The following is a 21,577-nucleotide window of genomic DNA, read 5'->3' as shown; positions in this document are numbered from 1 at the left end:
AAGGATTGGCAAGTGTTTGTTTCTTTACCAGTAACACCTGTGTGGATTGTCTTGCCTTTTTAGAGCAGTGTTTGTTTTATTGTATCAAAGTGGTTTTATCTCTGGCTTCCTTTTAACGAATTATAGCATCTGGAAAAAAATTCATTTCCTTTGTGATTGGGGTGTGAAGGGTCAAAATAATAAAATGGGAGTATTTTAATTAGTGTGCTAATTATTTATGAATTACTAGAGCTTCCTGTATTGCAAAAGGATTCTTTCTTTAAGTGCTTCAGTCTAATGGGTTATTGCTGTCAGCATATTCCAGTTTCTTCCTGACTGTTGCCAAACCCTCAATTGTCCCCAGTTAAAGGAGGCTCAGGGAACCTTGGAAAGGCCTTATCGTTCTACCAGTTGTAGAATATCTTAAACCATTTCTCAGTGTTTTGGTTTTATTTTAGTACTTAACTTCTCTGGGTCTACTTCTGACAAATTTGTCAGAATCTGGTTTCTCTATGATGTTATAAATGTACTCATAGAGTTGCAGGATGCTCAGTTATGGTAAACTAAATGTAGCCTTCTTGTCTTCCCAAGCAGGTCCCTGACCTGGGGTGAAACTTGTCAAAAAACAATCATCTTGTTACGGCTAATTCTAGGGTAGGAAAATTCCTTCATGGACCCTTTGAAAACAAACAAAAAATATCCCCCAAGATTCTCTAAAAGGAATTGCGAGAACACTGAGCGCTGTAGTAATTCCCTAAGTGGTAGAAACTCTTACTGCAAATATAGGACAGTCTTGAAAGGCTGTCACAGTATTGACCTTACTGATTGGCTTGTGTGATGAGTTCTTGCTCATCTCTGAAGGGAAATCTCGAAGGAATCTTCTTTTTCACAAATCATAACAGTAATGAAACAAGCTGAGATACTTCCAGAAACAATCATACCAAGACTGTGTTTTGACATTCATTTTTCTTTCAATGACAAGGATCTGGAAGGATAACAATACAGTGGTTTGGATTTATTTTTTTAATAGTTCTTCTCACTTTTACTAAGCCTGTTTTCCTCCATTTTGTGCAAGTGTGACTTGTATTTTGGCTGATGAAAGGCATTTTTTGAAGATGTCTTACTCATATAAAGTTACTTTTTTCCCCTGCGTGTTCTAGTTAGAATAAGTGCAGGGGGGAGGACAGTGGGGGTGGTGGTGTTTACAGTGTCATATTTCAGAGACTTTCATCTTGCTGTGTTGAAATTACTCAGGCAAAAAGGATGGATAGCTGCAGATAGAGCAAAGCAAGTTGAAGAATTCTGGCAACGAAAGAGAGAAGCCATGGAAAACAAAGCTCGAGCTCAGGGACACATGGTATGAAATCTGGTCTTCCTGTGTGTATTACTGTTTCAGCATGCTTTGTGAGTCTTTGAAGTAGCATCATAAGTGAAATGCTGACTAAATATTTTCCTTAAGTGTTGAAAAAACCAGAGAGAATGGGAGATAAGTTTTCTGCATTTTCTTGCTAATTTTATTGAAATGTAACATAATCATGTAGTACATTTCTCATTACTTCAAGCTTATTAACAAATTATCTTTGTTTGAACGTGTCTAACTTGCTATTGTCAATTTTAGAAGATTCATTTACATTCTTTTTCTGTTTATACTTTAGAGTCTTGGTTAAAATTAAACTTCATATTATACAGTAGCTTGAACCAAAAATGAAGTTTGATTAAACTGATACAGCTAATGATCAGACATAGTGGTGCATGCTAGGGAAACACATTCTGCTTATTGAAAAGGTATTATAAATTCATCCATATCTGTCAATGTTGAATCTTATAAAACCTTTACTCTTTAGAAATTAAGTAGAAGATAGTATCATAAAATGATCTTTATGCTTATGGTTCTAAATTCACTATTCCTTTAGGAAGTTTGTTTAAAATAAATATTGGAAATGACTATGTATTTTGATAACAAGGAGGGTTTTACTTTTTGAGTGCTTCTCCACACTATTCATATCCAATTCAGTGACAATATCTTTGTCAGCTGCTGAAATTGAACTGACTGTGCTGGAGTAGCAGTGAGATGAGACCAACAGCAGATTTATAGCAGCATCTCCTGAGTTATACCTGATAATCAGATTATGATTTAAAGCCAGGTCTTAATGTCAGGGATTATTTCACTTAGAGTGAGCAATTTTTAGGTGCTTTGATTCACTGCTTTCATGGCAAAGTATCCTTAGATTAGTATATATGTTGTAAAATGAGTCTTCCTCTCTAAAACTATGGTTCTGTTTTTTAAAACCTTCAAGACCAGTAAATAATTTTGAAAAAAAAAAAAGAGCAATTCTTGTGACTACCTCTTCTTGGGCAAGTTGTTGTTAGTACCATTCCCTCTTGGAAAGTTGTTAGCAGTACCAGTACTGCTTCCATTTTGTTCTTGATTTTGTTCGCATTGATATGAATTTATGAGATCAGTTAATTTAAGATACCCAACTATTCATGTTAATGTTTTTCAGTTTTCTCTAATGTGTTCAATGAGCCTAAATGTTTTAATCTTAGATGGTTCCCATAATAAAACAGGGAGGTTACTGAACAGTTAAAGTAACTTCCAGATGTTTAAGACTTAGAACTTGAAGTCAGAGTACCAAGTCCTTCTCTGGATTTGTCATTGAAAGTGGAAGTTATCAGCAGCTTCCTTCTATTTGTGCAGGAAATTAATTTGACTAGCTGGCAGTTGTTCTCATATAGGGATGGGACTGTTGTTTGGACTATGTTGATCTGAAAGGAGAAATCATCAGCTAATAGTCAGCCTTTTGTCTGATGACTGGCACTAATTTACCCAGCTTCTATAAAATATAATTGCTGTCAATTTTAATTTTCAACTGACAGTCTAAATTTGACTCAGTAGTTGAGTTGATGGTACTTAGAGACATCTGTTTTTTAAGACAGCTGCTGACCTAATTTGCTACTTCACTGTAGCTGTGTGGCATTGCAAAACATGAGTCCTGGTCTTTGAAAATTTAATGTAGCAGATGAGTAAAATAAACAATCTACAAAGAAAATCAGTTCTCAAAAATCTTGCTTCCAGTTTCTTTCTTAAGAGCAGTGATATAAATCACCATCAGTGATGGAAATACCTAAAATAACTTCAATGCTAGAACCAAGAACAAGGAAATTCCTTCAACAGTGCCAGTAAGCTTTTGTAAAGCTCAGGAATATGTATTAAAAAGTTAAAAATAAAACCAAATATTTTCTGAAAAGATGAATATGGAAAATATTCTTTTACATTTAATGCTCAGGCTGAAACCAGCATTCATGGGGCCCTTATGAATGTATAGGAACTACCCTTGCACAAAATTCCTTAATTTGTTCTCCGATCCCCTGGTTGCTAAACCACTGAAGTGCAGTAGTGTGCTATTTCCTTGAGCTATTAATTTTTCTCAATCTGAGGGATTATTTAACCAGAATATTTGGATTCAGTCAATAACCTCACTGGACTATTTACTTACTGATGGCTCTCTACCCACAAGCTTGAGAAGGCCAAAGTCCCAGGCATTTTATGAGGCAGAAGGTCTATCATATGTTTGTGTGCTTGCTGTCTTTATTGTATGTTGCACTAACAAATCAAGGAATTTTTAACCTGTTCAGAAAAAAAAAAAGTGTTATGTCATTAGTAAAATAATTAAAGTATTATTGATTTTAATCCAAGCAGAAAACATGAAGTCAAATGATTCTTATACTGTTCTATACAGAACTTTCTTAAAGGTTGAAATCCTTTTGTTGACAAGTCACAGAGTACATCACATGAACCAAGTCTATACACTGCATGTGTATTAGACATTTAGCACAGCTTGTTAGGTGTAATGACTGCATTTAAGTGCTTTTTTAGATTTTTGAGTCATCATTGTTAAAAAAGCTTAATCTAAGAACGTAAAAAGATTGCACTTTCTATTTTAGGCTTAACTCAGCAATGGCAGAAATCCCAACGCTGTGCCACCATTTTTATATAATCCAGATGTAGAAAACTCATACCCATCACAATTTAGGTTTTCTAACCTAAAGTTTCAATGAGAAAATCAGAATTGAAGGGAGACAGCAACTATATTCTTAGAGCTCTTATCTCTCTCTTTGGCTGCTCAGAATTTTTAGTTACTGCTGTCATATGTTTCATGGAAGTGAAAAAGGTTTATTGATTAACTGCAGAACATCTGCAGATCTTTGATGGATTTGGTTTCTTATAAGTGAACAGTTATTGGATTAAGCACATAATTTTCCTGCCCCAGCCACCTTAAATTTGATACCATTAAATGGTAAACAGGGTACGCTGCAAAACCTGGCAGATACCTATGGAGGCAGGTCCATTTCTGCAAGAGGAAGGAAATCCAGAAACAAGGAGGAAGAGGTATGCTTGCTGCATGTTTGCCACTTTGCTCATCACAAAAATAGCATTATTTTGACCTTAACTGTGCCCAGTTTCCCTGCATGGTTCCATCTGTGTAACAAAATTAAAGGACTTTCTTAATTTTTAGGAAATAATTTACTGTTAATGTGCTAAAGTTTGGGTGTGTTTAATTGTTTTTGTTTTTAAAATAATCAAAATAATAGTTGCTTACATCAGTCTTTCTCAGAGAGGTTCTAGAATTTGATACACATAGGTATAGATATCCTAATCCTCTTGTGATAAATGCAGCCTTTCCTAGCTTTCAGTAAAATGCAGTTATAATTAATACTGATAAACATACATTCCAATTTTCTATATTTTAATTACATGAGAATTTTTCTGGAGATTAGTATATGCTGGTGAAGTGATAACAATAGTGTTGTGGGGTGGTTTGCTCATTTTATTTCTTTGTGGTATCTGATATATTTTAAGTTAACCTTACTGGAGAGAGTTTTCATAGAGCTGAAACTTGTTTCATTTCTTTGTGTTAGGAATATTTGGCAAGATTGAGACAGATCCGGCTACAAAACTTTAATGAACGTCAACAGATTAGAGCAAAACTTCGTGGAGATAAGGTTGGTTTAAAAATAATCTTCAATACTTATGGAAGTTGAATGTGAGGTGTGTTCTTTTACCCCTGGTGGAAGACTTTTGTTTTAGGCAGTTTTATATAGATATATATTTTAGACAGTATATATTGGGAAAAAAACCTGGAATTCTAGAGCATCAAACCTTTCTTGTATCCTCACCTGCAGAACATGGAGCAGTGATGAGGGTAGCAGGTGAGAGCCCAGCATTGCAGGCTACTTTCCTTTGCAACAAGAAGCACATTGCTTTTTTCCTGACTTATTAAAGCTTCACATCTTTTAAAACCAATCCTCCCTGAAAAACCAAACAAATAAAATCCCGCTGATCTCAGAGATGAAGCTCTGTTCAAGTAAACATTGCATTTAAGCAGGGAGTTAGTGAAACTGACCCATGTTAGTCATATAGTCAGTTAAAATATTCTGACTAGGCACTCATATCACTCAGTGTTTAAATACATGCACTGATGATAACTCCATGAAGACTTTCACTTTGCAGAGTGAAGCTGCCAGTTCTGATGGACAGGACTCTAGTGAGGAAGCAGAGCTGAAACGCAAGAAGATAGAATCACAGAAGGTAAGCATGGAGCAGGAGGAGATGGAAGTTACTGTTGTCAAATATGCTTTATATCTCATGAATTTTCTTATATTTCATCTTGCTATTAATAGTTTGTACAAGGGAAATGGGGGAAGTTTAACAGTATAGAGCAAACAACTGTGTTCAGCTGCTTTATCTTGGTAATTTTAAAACATGCTGAGACATAGTGTAGTCTATGCTTGCAAGTCAAGGATTTTCTGTATCCCAGTCTTTGAGATTTATCTCTAGGGTAGCTTTAGTCCTAATGGCAATTTGGTATAACTAAAATCACATTTTGACACTGAAAGGGTAAGGGAGAGGTACCTTAGACAACACCTTTATTTTAGTTAAAGAATAAAGGGAGGCAAAACTCCTTAAATGGGCTGACATGGGTTATGTGTGGATTGGAATGAGAGTTATATAACCATGTGATGAATTACATTTAAAACAAACACATTTCATAGAAATACAGTGTTTAATTAGAACTTTATTCCCTGTGGTGGTTTTAAATCAATAACTGGTTCACAATACTATACATAGCAACTATTGCTCTTATCTATTCTATGAAGTTTCCCCCACCATCTGCAAAGTACAGTGTAAAAACAAGCTAACCCTATGCCTAACCTAAAACTTGAAGTGAAACAGCAAGTGAAGCTTTTTGTGTATGAGTAAGTTGGTAAAATTTAAACATAATATTTAATATTTTTTGATTAATACATTTGTCTTCAAAGATAATTTTAAGTAGAGTTTCTAATTTTACATTAGTCTCTTTAAGATTACTATGTATACTAAAAATAGAACCATGCAAATCAAGAACTGCAATTAAATTTTGAGGAGCTGCCATTATTTCAACATAGATGATCAGTTATTATACATATGGTGTGATGATTTTGTCAGTGGAGTCCTCCTTTCATAGTCTATACAGTACTGAGAGAAAAGGAGATGAGGATTCCAAGAATATTCCTTCTTAAAATGTTCCATGAAATAGGCTGCTGATGATTTTAAGTTGATCTTTTTTTGCTTGTTTACTGTAGGCCCAAGCAAATGCTCGTGCAGCAGTTCTGAAGGAACAGTTGGAGCGAAAGAGAAAGGAAGCATATGAAAGAGAGAAAAGAGCCTGGGAAGAACATGTAAGAAAATAAATCTGTTACATGCAGTCAAAGTATGTAGGGCCATATCTTTGTATAAATAAAATCCTATACTGTGATTTTTCAAGACAAGTAGTTCTGAAATTGGAGAGAGTATCCTGTGTCAGTCAGAATTCCCTAATTAGAAGCCTAATCTTAGGTATGCTTGCAGGGAGACTTCTGAACATCCTACCTAAGAATCATTAGGATTATCCCAATTATTTTAATAATTGTCTGTTAATGACCAAAACTTATTTTATTTTCTTTTACTTGCATGTGCTATGGAACAAGTCCAACTAGTAATACTGTGAATAGAAAAAGCAGGATGTGAAGCTGGCAAACTGGCATACAGTGGGCAGTTGTCCTTTGTATGAATGTGTGGCATTATTGTCCTTCTGTAAGGATTACATGAACCTAATTGATAATACTGTGTTTAATGTGTAAAGTCCTGAAGTAGATTTTTGATTTAACTTTTTTTAATTGCATCTATACAGCTGATTGCAAAAGGGGTAAAGAATCCTAACGTGCCTTTTCATGTGGAAGCTACAGAACATAGTCCTATGAATGGACTACAAGAGCCTGGAGCAGCTCTTCCTAAGCCACAACTTCCAGTGAAGCCTGGTGTACCTGTCATCTCCATGACTTCTGCTTTGAAGGAAGTGGGTGTGGTAGGTACTTTTGCAAACAGGGTAAAATGAATGGAAAGGCAATAAATACTGACTGGAAAGAGAATGTTTAGAGAAAATGTATAGGTTAGCTAGAAAAAAATTGTTAAGGATGTTTGTTGCTTCTAATTAGGGAAAAGAAATTTTAAAAAAATATAAAAAGAAACCAAAGCTTGAAAGCTGTTGAAAACATACCTGTATGCTGAAACTGAAATTCATGTACTGAGCAAAATAGCTTATGATGAGCCCTAGGTGGCAGCTTCCATTTTGATCAGGGCAGTTATGTTCAGTTGAACAAGACATCAACTTCCAGCATTTTCATCAGCCCCTTGAAGAGAAGAGTTAATGAGTTGGTTACTTGGTGGAAGTGAGCAGATAAATTTTGAATGATAGGACTATGTTATATTAATGATTGATTGTTTTCAGTGAGCTTGAAAGTGCTGAATATTACAGAGAAGACAAAGCTTAAGATTCTTGAATGTGTTAGTGCTATCTCTTCTTGTTGTCTAAAAGAGTATCCTAATTTCTATTCTGCATGTTCTCGGTCCTGATATTGTAAAAACTTATATGTTTACCTCAAGTGCTTTATGTTACAATTGTGAAGCTGAGCACACGAGTGTAACCTTGTACAATTTAAATTTTTAACACAATCTATGTTAATTTAAATGCTAGCTTTTGTACATATGCCTAAGCTCTTTGTAAATTTCAGTGTAGTGTGGTACTTCATACTGTATTCAACCCTGAAGGCTATAGCTGTGGGAATAGAGTGAAACTTACACTAAAGAATATATGTAAAATATAAAATGTTATACCCTGAAATATGTCAGTTGATAGCTGGAAAAATAAATCATATTTTGGACAAATACTTAAATCATATTTTTTGATAAAGCGTATTTTTTCCACATGGACAGTTTGTCTCACAGTAATGCAAGACAGTGACTATAACAGACTAAAAAATAGCACACAGAGCAATTTGAGTTGGAGAATACAAGCCTTGTACACAGATTATAAATTCTACATTTTGCCTTCAGTATGTAGTTTGCTTATTTACATACCACTAAATTTGTCTCTTTTCCCTTCTGTTTTTTCTTCATAAATTATCCTTGACTCTGTGCTTGCCACTTTTTTGGTTTGATTGTAGAATTTGTAGCATAGGAATTCGGTGTTATCTTGCTGTAGAGGTCATATCTGGCTTTATCTCTACATGTTTCATTCTCTAAAATCTCATTTGTCTGTTTAAATTGAGTGATTCACTTGCTCATCGCTTTTAGATAGTGATTGGTTCAAAGATGGAAGGTGCCCTTGAAATTGTGTCTTTGGGACAGAATAAAACAGAATAATCAAGCATTCTGTTTCAGTCTACCTGCAGTTGTCATTGGAAAGGTTTTATTATGTCTATTACTATTCTCAAGATAATTTTTTTCTGACATGTTCTTATGCTTTCTATTTCATGCTTCTGGGACTTAAAGGATGAACATGTAATAACTGCTGTCCAGGAGTCTGAGGAGGAATTAAAAAAGCCAGATTTTGCAGTACAAGTATGTCAAATTATATAGTGTCATTTAGGTATCCTTTCAAGAAAGGCACTATTTTAATACATATGTTGGTCCTTTCAGAACAAGAGAGAAATTCTGAGAAGATTAAATCAAAATCTTAAAGCTCAAGAAGATGAGAAAGGAAAAAAGGAGAGTAAAAATACCTCTGAATTAGCTGGCTCTGAAGATGGTAAGGAGCAACAAGGTGACCAGCCACTTCTGGGAGATCGCAAAAAATGGGAATCTGGTGCCTCTGAGTTGGTCGTTCCTCTAGCTCAGCTGTCAATGGAAGATTCTTTCTCTGGAACAGAGTGTAAGTTATTGGGTTTTTTTGTCACTGTGGTATTACTAAATCAGTTTGCCATGTGTAGTGTGTGTTTTTATAAACCAGGTACTCTTTATTATTATCATCTAGTTATCAGTTACATGTCATGCACTTCTAAAAAGTGGGTGGTTATGTATTCCCTTAAATAAGGAATAAGGCACAGGCTGAGTAGTTAAAAGTCTACAGGAGATTCAATAAATAATTTCATAATTTCAACAACAAACAGTTACATAACTAATAAAAAAAGTATTTAAAATATATGAAAGATTCTTATTTAACTTGAAAATCCTGTTGTGTTATCAGTAGTGAAAAAACAACTAAGGGTTTTTCTCGATTTAGATTTGTAACTTATGTTAAGCCTTTCTTAGTGTTTTCCTTTCTTAAATCGAGATTGTTATTCCAGATTTTCCACTTTCCTTCTCTGGTTTTTTGGTTGAAACCTCTTTTTCCTGGTTTCACTATATCTTACTAAAAGTCTGTTTTACATTGTAGAAGGAAATAATCATTGAGAATGTGACAGACTTGCATCTTTGCATAGTGGTTTTATAGTGCTAGAATCAAGAAACTTTTTACTCTGGTTTTCTTTGGTGCTTTGTATCTTGTTTTCCTTGGAGGGAGAATTAACAGAAATAAATGTCAAAGGATAGCAAGATGAGAAACTTTCTCATTTACCATTTCAAGTAAAGTTCAAGACCATTCCGTGCCAATGAAACATTTCTCATACTGCTTTCTTTTGGGGCGTCTGAATTTCTGAAAAGAGCTGCTGCTATTAAGTTGCATATGTCAATGATATTGAATAACTCTGTTATTGATTGGAATTGGCAGAAGAAAAACTCTAGATAAGCAAAGTCTTTGGGCTGTCTGATTTGGGGTGAGGTGACCTGAGTTCTGGCTTTGTCACCTTTTTAGTTTTAAGTTTTGTGGAGGTTGTTTGTTTGATTATTTATTATACAGAAAATGATTAAAAATTTCTAATTTAAAAAAGTTTTTCTATTTGTGTTTGTGTCCCAACAGGTCAAACTCTGGGAGAAGTAATTAAGTTAGATATTGGTGAACCTCACAGGAAAGTCTGGGGCAAAAGCCCAACTGATTCAGTTCTGAGGATCCTAGGAGAAGCAGAGCTGCAGCTGCAAACTGACATCCTTGAGGAACAAGATGAGATAAATGGTAAGCACAGTGGGTAATTATCTGCACTGCAAGTGTAGTGACAGTTTATCTACTGAGAAAGATTTTGAAGTAATAGAAGCATATTCTTATACTCTCTCTTGCTTTCTACTTCTGGGTGTTGCTTCAGTTCTGAATGTAAGCACAAGCTGATACTGGAGGACACCAAAATATTTCAAACTCAGTGGAGTGGTAAGAAATGAACCAGGGTGTGCTGAAAGGAAAGGATCTTCATTTCGCTGAAAAGTCTTAAACTTTGCCTTTTAATAGAAACAATCCTATTTTTTGGAAGGATGTCATCATCTGAATATTTCATTAGATGCTTCCTGTAACTTTGTTGCCAGCATGTGACTTACATATCAGTTGATTTTATTTCATTTTTTCTGCCTGGTCAACTCCTGCCCTTAGTCCTTTGTAAGGACAAAAGGACTTACATTTATTCCAAATATAAACTTGTACTAATGATAACGTAACATAAGTAATTAGGATTTTAATATTTCTAGCTGTCTTCTTTATATAGTTGTACTAAAAGCATGCAAATTTTTTCTTCTGTTTTCCTTTAAAGAAACAAAAATCCCCAATTTACCTTATTAGCCACATTGCAGTTTATTATCCAAATATAGTAAAACACTGTTTACATAATAGAATCGTTTTCTGTTAGGTACTGCAGAACTTCTTGAAGGAGATCATCAGTCTTTATCAGAGGAGAAGGAAGAGAAGACTTTTTCTCCTGTTGGAACTCAGTCTGCATCACCAGTTGGTGTTACAAAGTCTGTCATAACTGTACCAGAAGAATCTCAAAGAACTGGACCCACCTTGGTGCAGAGCAAAGCTATTATGCTGGATGGTAACTCATTTAATCAGTAATTCTACTTAAAATCTGCTTATTGAACGCAATAAGTGAAGTAACGATCCTGTATACTTTTATATCTTCCCATAATTAATGTGCAGGTTTTTATCAACACATTTTAGGTAGGACCAGGTGCTCTCTATGCCTGTGTTGTAATCAGATTCAGTAATGTATTTACTAGATTTCCTGAAACATTTTTGTGTGCTTATAGAAAACTTCAGAGAACAAGTAGAATTCCAAAGTGCTTCAAATTTTTTGTTGTTAATTTGATGGGGTTTTGGTTTATTTCTCCCCATCAATTGTGCTGGAATCTTTTCTCCTATGATATCAGCATCCTTTTGATCTCTGGGGGCATGTTGCTGAGGTTTTTGGAAGACATGGTTCATTGGAGCTTTAAGACACTCTTCTGGTATCAGAAAAAAACCAAAACTTTTAGCTCTGGGATTACAAAACTTCTGCTGTTTCTGCAAAATTATTTAAGATGAAGGATTTAAGTGTAATCTTAAAATGTATACTTCCCCATCTTTTTGCTTGATTGGAATTAATTTTTAATGAGGTAAATGACTATTAATTTTAGAGCCTGATGATTTGGAAGCAGAGGTGCTGGAAGAAATGGAAGATAAAATGCACCAGAGTAAGGAGAATAAGGAGTTCCCTAGCACTGTGAATGAAGTGTGGGTAAAAGAGAAAGAAGATGTGTAAGTACTCTCTTCTGACCTCTCTCTCCAGTTCAAAGAACTGAGCCCTAACTGAGTTTTATTTGGACATGTCAGTTAAAATTACACTTAGCTAAAGCTTCATTGCTTGCTGCTATGTTAGTTTTACTGCACTTGATGACTTCAATAGATTAATGACCATTTTTTACATGGCATTTCCCCTTGATGTGATGCATTGTAATAGGGCACAACATGACAGAATGAATGGGGCAGCTTCAGAGAAAGAAGCACTCAACAAGGTGCAACCACAGAAGGAAGCTCCAGCAGGTCAGTGCCAGTCTCATGTTCCATGGCTTGGCAGTGTGGGGTGCTTGAGTCACCCCTCCTCGCATCATTAACCCCAAATGAGCAAGTTTTTATTCATTTCTTCAGTTCTTTCTTCTAAAAAGGAAATTTCTCATGGATTAGGAAGACAAATTATGGGTATTATGTTTGTCACTTTGGAGGAAACCATGTTGCAAGAAAGCTACACTGTGTATAGATCAACAGGACAGTGGCCCATACTGATGAACATCAACTTTCTGAGTGTTACAGTTTTTTCACATGAATATTTAGGATGTTATAAGATCTGATTATTTACTTAATAGAAGTGTTGCTTTGTTTATACACATTTAAAATGAATACTGAGCTGCAGCTCAATGTTTTAAGTGGCTGCTGATGACAATATTTTATCTTTATTGCATAGAAGAATTGCTTGTTCTTGGAGGCCTGGGAGGTAACTTCAGAAAAAACATTGTCAGTGCTGCAAAGTTTCATTGGTGATACTCTTGCATCTAGTTAAGGGTGGCTTAAGCAAACTAGATAGGTTTTTCCCCCTGTTTGGGCAAATTATTTTGAGATAACTTTAAAGGGATCTAGGATAAGGTGATAAGCAATGGCTGAAAATGGATGACACAGTATCAGACATGGACTGGATAATGAGAAAACAGAAGACCTGAGAACAGAGCAGGCTATAGCTGAGGGTTGTATATTCTCCAAAAGTTAAAATGTGAAAATTCACATTGTAATTGCACTTAATAGAATGATCAAAAATATTTTAATACTTTTAAAGTGCTATCTACTTTTCTCTTTAATTGTATAAGAGAAATTAGTTAGGTAAATTCACCTTTTCCTTAAATATCTTGGGGTTTTAATCTGGTTGGACTTGTAACAGACTTTCTTTTACCACATCAGAAACTTGTTCCAGTGACTCTCAGCAAGCTGAACTCTTATTCCAGAGGGTAATACAGCCCACAGCTGTACCAACAGCCTCACCAGTTCTATCAGCTCAGTCTTCACAGGAAGAGTCTTTTGTACCTCGTTCACGTTCCATATCACCAGCAAGAAATAAAGGCAAAAATTCCTTGTTGATTGGACTTTCTACAGGACTTTTTGATGCAAATGACCCAAAGGCAAGTTTTAAATAACAAAAAAGAAATACTTTTTTGTTCTATAGTATTATTCTTACTTTCTTATTGAAGTTGAATGAGGCCAGAAAGATGGCACAACTCTTTCAGCTGGTGTTTGTATTTGTCAGGCTATGTCTGCCCTGTAGTTCAACTGCACTGTGCTCATGATATCAGCACAGTCTCATGCAGCAGTGAAAGTCTCTGGTTTCACTATTCAACAGTCTATGTTCCAGGTGTTTGTGGAGGAATTCCACTCTTTTTCTGAGACATTACTGAGGGAGTTCATGAAGACATTCCTAACTTGCCCTACCTGCTTTCTTCCTATTGTGCAGTCTTTTAGAACGATCACTACCTTGCCATCATAAACAATCACTGAACAGGGCAGCAAAGATATCTTGTCATTTCTGCCAACCAAGTGATTTTTTCCTGTAGGATCCAATCTACTAGCACAGCTTCTGGCTGTAAAGCAGGAAGCCTGAAGAACAGTGAAATCTCATTTTAAAGTATTTTGTAAACTCAAGCTGTCTTTAATATTGTTACCAACCAAGCTTTCCATTGTCTTTGTAGATGTTGAGAACATGTTCACTCCCAGATCTTTACAAACTGTACAGAACTTTAGTTGATGTTCCCAGTGTAGCAGATGTGCAGCATCAACATAATCTTGAAACAGATGATACAGAAGATGAGCAAGCCAAAGAAGGACCCTCTGACTCTGAGGACATGTGAGTGTATCAAGTTTATCAAGCATTTTAACCGACATCTTAGTTCGAGAATGTTTTTGGTTAGACACTGTTATACACACTATACCAGCATGGAGTTTTTACCCAGATTTTAAATATTTTGTATTGGATCACCATTTACTTTAAGTCTTGTTCCAGAGAATTGAGAAGCTAATGGGGTACACTGCATACAATAGCTATCTAAATTTCCTTTCCAAAATCTATCCAAGGTCTGTCTGGTGTCTGCAACTTGCACTTTGCTCAAGCAATTCAAAGTTGATTGCTATTGCTCTTCTAGAACTAAAAATTTCTTGAATATTTCCTTTCTTTCTGTGTTCTGGGAATCTTGCTCATTTATCTCCTCTACTGTTTAATTAGAATGTTCTTCAAGTCCCTCAAAATCTGACCCTGGAATTGACTATTCCCCACAGCTTTGATAGTCTGGTGTATCTAGTCTGCTTAGATCTAGATCATATTTTGCTCCAGACACATTTTTATCTGGATTGAAAATGTTATATTTACCAGGGTTCTATAATAGTGCACAAATAGAAGGATTTTGAAATTACCTTACTAATAAGGTTGAATTGAGGACTATGAGACTGTGGGATATCTGTTTATTTATTCCCTGTGTGTTGCATGATACAAAGGTATCAATGCTGTAGTCATATTGGACTGAGGTCATAAATAGCTGGGGGAGGAGGGTGGAGAGTGTCTCTTTTTTTCCCCTCCAGCTAGACTGACTTTTCAATTTGCTGCTAACAAAAGAAATGACCTCTTTCTACAGTGTTTGTCTTGCAAAGTATTAATTATATAAACTTTATCTCACATTCCTTCAGTATGTTTGGAGAGACAGACACAGATTTGCAGGAGCTCCGGGATTCAATGGAGCAGTTGCTTAGGGAGCAGCCTGGTGAGGAACTGAGTGAAGAAGAGGAGTCGACTTTAAAGGCTAATGCCATGGAATGCATAACAAATGGTACTGAGCTGGATGAAGGAGATGAAAATAACCCCAGCAGTGAAAGTGCTCTTAATGAAGAATGGCAGTCAGGTATAATTTCTGTTATACCTGTTTTATAAGTTAGTTATTCATGTTAAAAATTCAGATACAGAATATTTTTTTAGCTTGGTTAACTTATAACAAAGTAAAGCTCTAATTGATAATTTTTATACATAAGTTTAAAAAAAACCAGATTATATTCAGATGTTCTGAGTGTTAAGGTCAACATCTAAGCAACATTGCATGTTGCAAATTAAAGCTTGGCTGTTTGTGGAGTAAGGATGGTAAGGGCCTTTTTCTCTAAATTGTCTAAAACTTGGCTTCAAGGAAGATCAAAGACAGAATGCATTGTATGTCTTGAATAATTCATGGCTGTAAGTGTGAAAAAGAAATAGCAATTGACATGACTGGAGTATCTGGGATTCAGCTTAAATTACAGTTAAGTAATTTAACAGGCAATCAGAAGGAACATGAAATTGTTCACCTTGTCCTTAGCCAAAATTAGGTATTAATGCAGTCAGACTAGAAGTGAGACAGATAAATTAATTACCGATTTTAGCATTTTGCATTAGCTATGCACAACTTCCTGAAGTCACATTTCTGTATTTTAAATTCTTCTGGAAATGGAAGTATTTTACTCTTGCTGGAAAATGAAGTGCAACTAGAAATATAGTTATGAAAAGATGCAGAAAATCAGTAACTCATCTAAAACAAAGCTTTTGTGTACTTTTTATTGAAGAAAATTTTCAACAAATTGAACATCTAATAATACATTCCAATAATTATTTTAAGGTAAAATAAACTTTGTTAATGTCTTTAATTTTGTGGCATGCTGATGTTACACTGATAACATGCAACACTATCTGTATATCTGATTCTGCTGTTGTTGTAAGTGCTGGAGTTTAATACCAGTGTCCTACCTTCTAGATATTCTATAAGAATTTCAAGTTTCATTGTTGGGGCAGGGAGGAAGGCAGGGCAGCCTTCAAAGGGCGACAGATAGAACTTGAGACAAAATCTGTTCAAGATCTAGATGTTAAATAGAGGATTAGAAATAACCTAATGGGTTTTTAACCCATATACAACTTTTTATTTTATTGATACTTTCTTATTGATTTGACTGTTGATACTTGAATGAAGGATGTGATTTGGCCAGGACTATACCTTAGACTAGTCATATATAAGAATTGCAAGTAGTAGAGTTCTAATACTACCTCATGAAGTCTGTGATCCACCAGGTAATAGTATTTAAAGGTTTGATATACACTCTGAAATGGATGAAGTTTTTCCATGGGAGACAAGTTCTCTCCAAATTTGAATGCTTATTTAAGAAAGTATTTTTCCTGCATTTTACAGTGGAATTTTACATAAGGATTCTGTCTTGTATTTTTTAAACCATCCTTTTTGTTAGATTTACCCCTTTTACCATTACAAACCTATTTTCAAGGTTTCTGAAGCCTATAAGCAAAATTATCTTGATTTCTCTTCTGTATGTTATTGCACCACTTGGCATACTTAATTTGCTACACAAAGGAGATGGACTTATAAAAGAACAAGGAACTCTGTAGCTAAATTAGTACTGGGTTTTTTAGACTTGCTCCATGGAACAAGATGCATCTCAGGGCAGAAAGCAATGGATGGGTAACATGCATGTCCTCATTTTTTGCTAGACAACAGCTGCTTCATTAAGTAACTCCTTTCCCTTGTGTGGGGCAGCCACCAACCTTTCATGAGTTTCACTTCAGAAATTTATAGAGTGGTGGTATGGAACTTGACCTACTTTGCTAACTAAAATTCTGCTTTAAGACCATACATGTTTTCCTTCAGGCTGAATACCCCTATGGCTAATTGTCAGAGTGGGGATTTCATGGGGATAGCTGGATGCTTCCCATTTGGGATTCAGGATTTTTTTTCAAGAAAGAGACTATTCCTATTTTCTTGCACATTGTCAGAACATCTGCCAACATCATCCAGTGCTCCCGAGCTTACCTGTTTTGTTGCTTTTAAAGGGTATTTGTTTTAGAGATTTAGAAACAACATTAAGAATGTAGAACTGAGGGGGTTTTACTGTTGTTTTCTTTCTTTCTAGATAATAGTGATGGAGAGATTGCCAGCGAATGTGAAGAATGTGATAGTATCTTCAGCCATTTAGAAGAGTTGAGATATAACCTGGAGCAGGAAATAGGCTTTGATAAATTAATTGAAGTTTATGAGAAAATAAAGGTTTGTGGAATAAGCTCAAGTGGAAATATTTGAAGAAACAAGCACCTAGGACTGTTTGCTGTGCCAGTTAACTAATTACTTTGTGTAACTAGAGTAAAGGGTTTTTCTATAGTCTTTTAATCTGTTTTGGCACACTAAACTATTATCAGAGAAAATGCCTGGCCAGTGGATTAAAGAGAAAATCTTTTGGTTTAACCATGAATAGCATTTAATAGATTTGAACTACTTAATTTTATAACCATTTTCATTTTGGCAACGTGGTTTGTTCTTTCCACTAGGCTATACTTGAAGATGAAGATGAAGATATTGATGTTTGTTCAACTGTAGTTCAGACTGTTCTTGGAAATGAACACAAACACCTGTATGCCAAAATACTTCATCTGGTAATGGCAGACGGAGCCTACCAAGAAGGTAATCTCAATGTATCCTGGCAATTATGGGTTGTCTTATGTTCTTTCTTGGTCATATACAATATAGGTTCTAATATACTTTTAAAACATCATAGTATCACAGAGTTTAGAAAATGTCTGTGTTTTGGTATATTGATTGACTAAGTTAATTAAAGTTGTCCACAAAGGTTATTTTTATTCCTGCAACAAAATGTGGCAAACTTTGCTGACTACTCTGATTTAACAGAATTTGCATGTACAGTCAACTGTAACTATAATTGGCCTACAAAAGGTACAAATTAATGAACTTTTAGCTAAAATAGTGTTATGCTTTCTATAATGTTACTTTTAATAGGTTGCACCATCACTCCTTTTCTGAAAATTTCATGGAGCTCTTTATCCTATAAGTAGCATTTTTCAGAAGACCTTGATGTGTATGTACCATCCATCTTATTGGGTGTCTCAGTAATACATGAAAATAATTCATTTTGCCCTGGAGCCCTGCCCAGCTTAGCAGAGGTTACAAGGCAGATGGATGTTGCTCCATCTTTCAGAGTCACGCTTATGAGAAACCATCCAGACCACCATCAGCAACGGAATGGTTTTGGGTTTTTTTTTCATTTCTCTCATGTCAGTAATTTCATTGCAGTTATGTATTTTTAGATTTCTAATGGTGAAAGTCTTCACTGGAGAGGAGAAAAAGAAGAAATCTAAAAATTTTAGTTTTATAGTAATCAGAAGCATCATATATTGGCTTTAGAAGTATGTGCAATGATCACTATTTAATGCATTTCAATTTTCAAAAAAATATTCTAATGTATGTTAACCAATAAGTACTTTCTGCATCTTTTAAATTCTTTTACAAATGTGTTGCATTGGTAGTGCAAGGTCAAGTAAGGGTACAGCTTTTTATGACTTTCATGTGAATACTTGGGAGGTGTCTTAAAACTAGGTAGAAAAACATAATTGTTTTTTTTAAATTCTAATCCAAATTATGTTTTCCCAATTTTTTTTTTCTACTGATCTAGAACTGCTAGGTAAGAACAATCATTTCCATGTTGTTTTCATGCTGTGTTAGACAACAGTGACAGAGAAATGTCTGAAAATTATTTTTCAGGCACAATTTCTTGATTTAGTGGCAGATTTGGAAAGATGCACTGCAGTAGTCCATTTTTCAAGTGTCCAAAAGACTGGCAATGTAAAATAATAGGAAAATGGTTACTATAGTGTCACCATTTTCTTTTGCTTGCTACTCTGCTTTAAGGATAGTTTAAAACTAGTACTAAGAGACTTAAACGAAAATTTGCTGAAATGTTGGTTTATAAATTATAAGCTGTTGTCTGAGTGAATCCTATTTAAAAAAAACTGACTTTCATCTGGCAAAATGCTGATTAACAAGTGGCTATTTTATTAGATTCAGTTCTAATTCTGTATTTTACAAATCTGTGGTAGCATCCAAAAATGATAAGAAAAAGTAATTCTATACATTTCAGACACTTGAATTAAAAAGTCCTATGCTAATAGGGGTGAATAGAGGACAAGTGACAGAATGATCTTCATGAGCTTCTGTCTCAAAAGTCTTATACTCTTCAAATAAGAAATGTTGGGAGAAAATCTCTGTTCCTCTTTCCTAAGAGGATTGTTCTAACTGAAGCAGGCCACTTGAGGTGCAACTATCTTAAATTCACTAATCCAAGCTGACACAATTTTCATTATTTGTGTGTAGCGCTTTAAGGCAGCTTTGGTCATGGTCACCTCATTGGTGACAGACTCAGTGTATTCTTGTGTTATTGCTTACCCAGTTGTGGTTTCAGATTGTTTTGTAACCCTAGCTTCCCTTGTGTCTGTGTGTGTCTCCGTTTCACAATGTCTCTCCCTTCTTCTGCTTTGTACAGGTAATGATGAATAAACCTGACTCAGGAAATTTTTAGTGCTTACTACACACCGGTGTCCAAGGTCCGCACAGCTGAACAGCAAATTGTAGTGGAGAATGTGACATTGAGCAGGAGAGACAAGACTTCAAAAAAGAATGCTGATTGTATGAAAAAGAGAAAAAACATGCCTTTTAAACTGAGATATCTTTAGAGTTCTCTTGTGTGGATTTGCATACGTGTTCCTTAAATATTAGGTGCCCAAAATGTTAAAAAACCCACACCAACCAACCAACAACAACAAAAAAAATCAACAAAACCCAAAAACCTCAACAAACCAAACAAAAAAAAATCCCAACCTGTAACCTCTCAAATTTCAAAAGAAACAGAGAAAGAAATACCTGTATATATTCTGATACAAAACTGAGACCTATAATTAAAACAGAATTTCTGCCATATGAACAGATAGCTGGTATGGTTGAACAGTTAGAAGCATTACTGTGTTGTGGAAGTACTTACATCTAACTATTCACTTACATACTTCAAATAGCTTTTCCTTACACCTACACAAAAAAATGGCTTTGTTTTTATTGACCCTCATGGTTTTTTAATAGTATCTTAGTCTATTGGTCCAGTTCAAACATTTCACTTTTATTGTATTTTGAAGCTGAAGGCTTCTGTCACATCTGAAATATCTTGATGGTGTTTCTTAATTAGGGCAAACTGCTACATAAGTCATCATTGAAATGTCTGGGGATGGGTTGGGATTGTAAAATCCATTTGGACCTAGAATATTTTCCAAAATTTTTCTTCTTATTTTTCTTCTTCCCCTTTCCTATCCCCTTCCCAAAAATCCTAGTTGTTTACCTCTCTTAAATTTTGTAATCTGGTCAATGATGATGTACTATACTGTTGAACTGAAAAGGGGAGGGGGTTTGCAGTTTGGCCTTGAAGTCTGAGTGTTCTAGTCATTGCTCCAGCAGCCACAGGGGAAAATGAAACATTGCGGCCACAAGTGCTGTGTAATACTTCACATCTTCTGGCTCCTGTATTGTACAGCTTGGTTTCCACCACCCTACAAGCAAAACCAGGTTTCTTCTGACACATTTTCTCATTCCTTGTGTTGAAGCAGTGCTATACAGGGCAGACATTAGGGATTCTGTTGTTTTCCAGTCATCATCTCTGCATCAGCTTTACTGATTTATCCATTACAGTAAGTCTCTTGTTATGAATTTGATGAACTGTCAAACTTCCAAGTGCCCTATTGAAGAGAAATAGGTTTGGTTTCTTTTTTTTTCAGCTACAACCAGTCTCAATCTAAAACTGTCAAAACTTGCTTTTCCACAAAGTAAAAACAAGTATATCTATATATATATATTTATTGTTTAAACTGTCAAAATATGTATATGTTTTTTGTATAATTGCTTTATGGTGTCATTATTAAAATTTTGCCCACTGAAAAGGGTTAAATTTTTTTAGATACCAAACTTACTCTAGTTCAGCAGTATCGTGGGAATCTGCGGTGAGAATAAAATTATTAATAATAAGAATAAAAAATTGCCTTTAATAGATTATTCTTTATATCCTTATTTCTTTGATAAACACCTCTTAGTTTATCTGATGAGAAACTATGATTAGTTCTTGGAAACAGTGTTGGTTCTGGGCTATGCTGCTTCTTTTCTCATGCCTTTTCCTTCATTATTTCCTTTTTCTTAACTTCCCACAGTACACTTTTTACCAGGTTTCTCATCCATTTCACTTTCCACTGCTGCATAATCTATTCAGAGAGATGATCTTCATGAGCTACGTCACTCATGACTTTTAGCAAATGCACCCTAAAGACTGAATTATTTTCTTTTTTCAGGTTTGATTTTTCAAATCATACTTTGCCCATCTTTTGGAGGAAGGGAGGACTCAAAACCTTTAGATTTAAGATAATATAGAATAACTGTATGGAAACAACAAAATGCACAACTGGTATATTCTGTCCTCTAGGGTTTTGAATCCTCTTAAGGTGTGAAGTTAAGGATTGGGCCGTG

At 35.1% G+C, this 21,577-nt stretch overlaps 1 protein-coding gene across 15 annotated transcripts in view; it reads left to right on the top strand.

Annotated features, from left to right (window-relative positions):
* Positions 1-21,112, top strand: part of NEK1 (NIMA related kinase 1) — a 44,042-nt gene extending 22,930 nt beyond the window's left edge. For 10 of the 15 annotated variants that reach the window (XM_071432046.1, XM_071432053.1, XM_071432050.1 and 7 more), the window contains 18 exons: positions 1,234-1,336; positions 4,286-4,369; positions 4,900-4,983; positions 5,477-5,569; positions 6,604-6,699; positions 7,191-7,364; positions 8,831-8,899; positions 8,978-9,209; positions 10,236-10,388; positions 11,047-11,232; positions 11,813-11,933; positions 12,136-12,218; positions 13,125-13,342; positions 13,907-14,061; positions 14,895-15,106; positions 17,145-17,278; positions 17,557-17,689; positions 19,563-21,112. In XM_071432046.1, coding sequence (XP_071288147.1) covers positions 1,234-1,336; positions 4,286-4,369; positions 4,900-4,983; positions 5,477-5,569; positions 6,604-6,699; positions 7,191-7,364; positions 8,831-8,899; positions 8,978-9,209; positions 10,236-10,388; positions 11,047-11,232; positions 11,813-11,933; positions 12,136-12,218; positions 13,125-13,342; positions 13,907-14,061; positions 14,895-15,106; positions 17,145-17,278; positions 17,557-17,689; positions 19,563-19,576 — 2,344 coding nt within the window. In that variant the 3' untranslated portion in view covers positions 19,577-21,112. Of the gene's footprint in view, positions 1-1,233; positions 1,337-4,285; positions 4,370-4,899; positions 4,984-5,476; positions 5,570-6,603; positions 6,700-7,190; positions 7,365-8,830; positions 8,900-8,977; positions 9,210-10,235; positions 10,389-10,515; positions 10,956-11,046; positions 11,233-11,812; positions 11,934-12,135; positions 12,219-13,124; positions 13,343-13,906; positions 14,062-14,894; positions 15,107-17,144; positions 17,279-17,556; positions 17,690-19,562 lie in introns of those variants that run through there. The other 5 variants (XM_071432060.1, XM_071432052.1, XM_071432049.1 and 2 more) reach the window with 4 other exon arrangements.
* Positions 21,113-21,577: the final 465 nt, after the last annotated feature.

This window comes from Agelaius tricolor, unplaced genomic scaffold, assembly GCF_023055355.1.
Source record: "Agelaius tricolor isolate 1412-34295 unplaced genomic scaffold, bAgeTri1.0.p SCAF_8, whole genome shotgun sequence".
Taxonomy (NCBI): domain Eukaryota; kingdom Metazoa; phylum Chordata; class Aves; order Passeriformes; family Icteridae; genus Agelaius; species Agelaius tricolor.
This window is presented reverse-complemented; position numbering and strand designations above follow the sequence as displayed.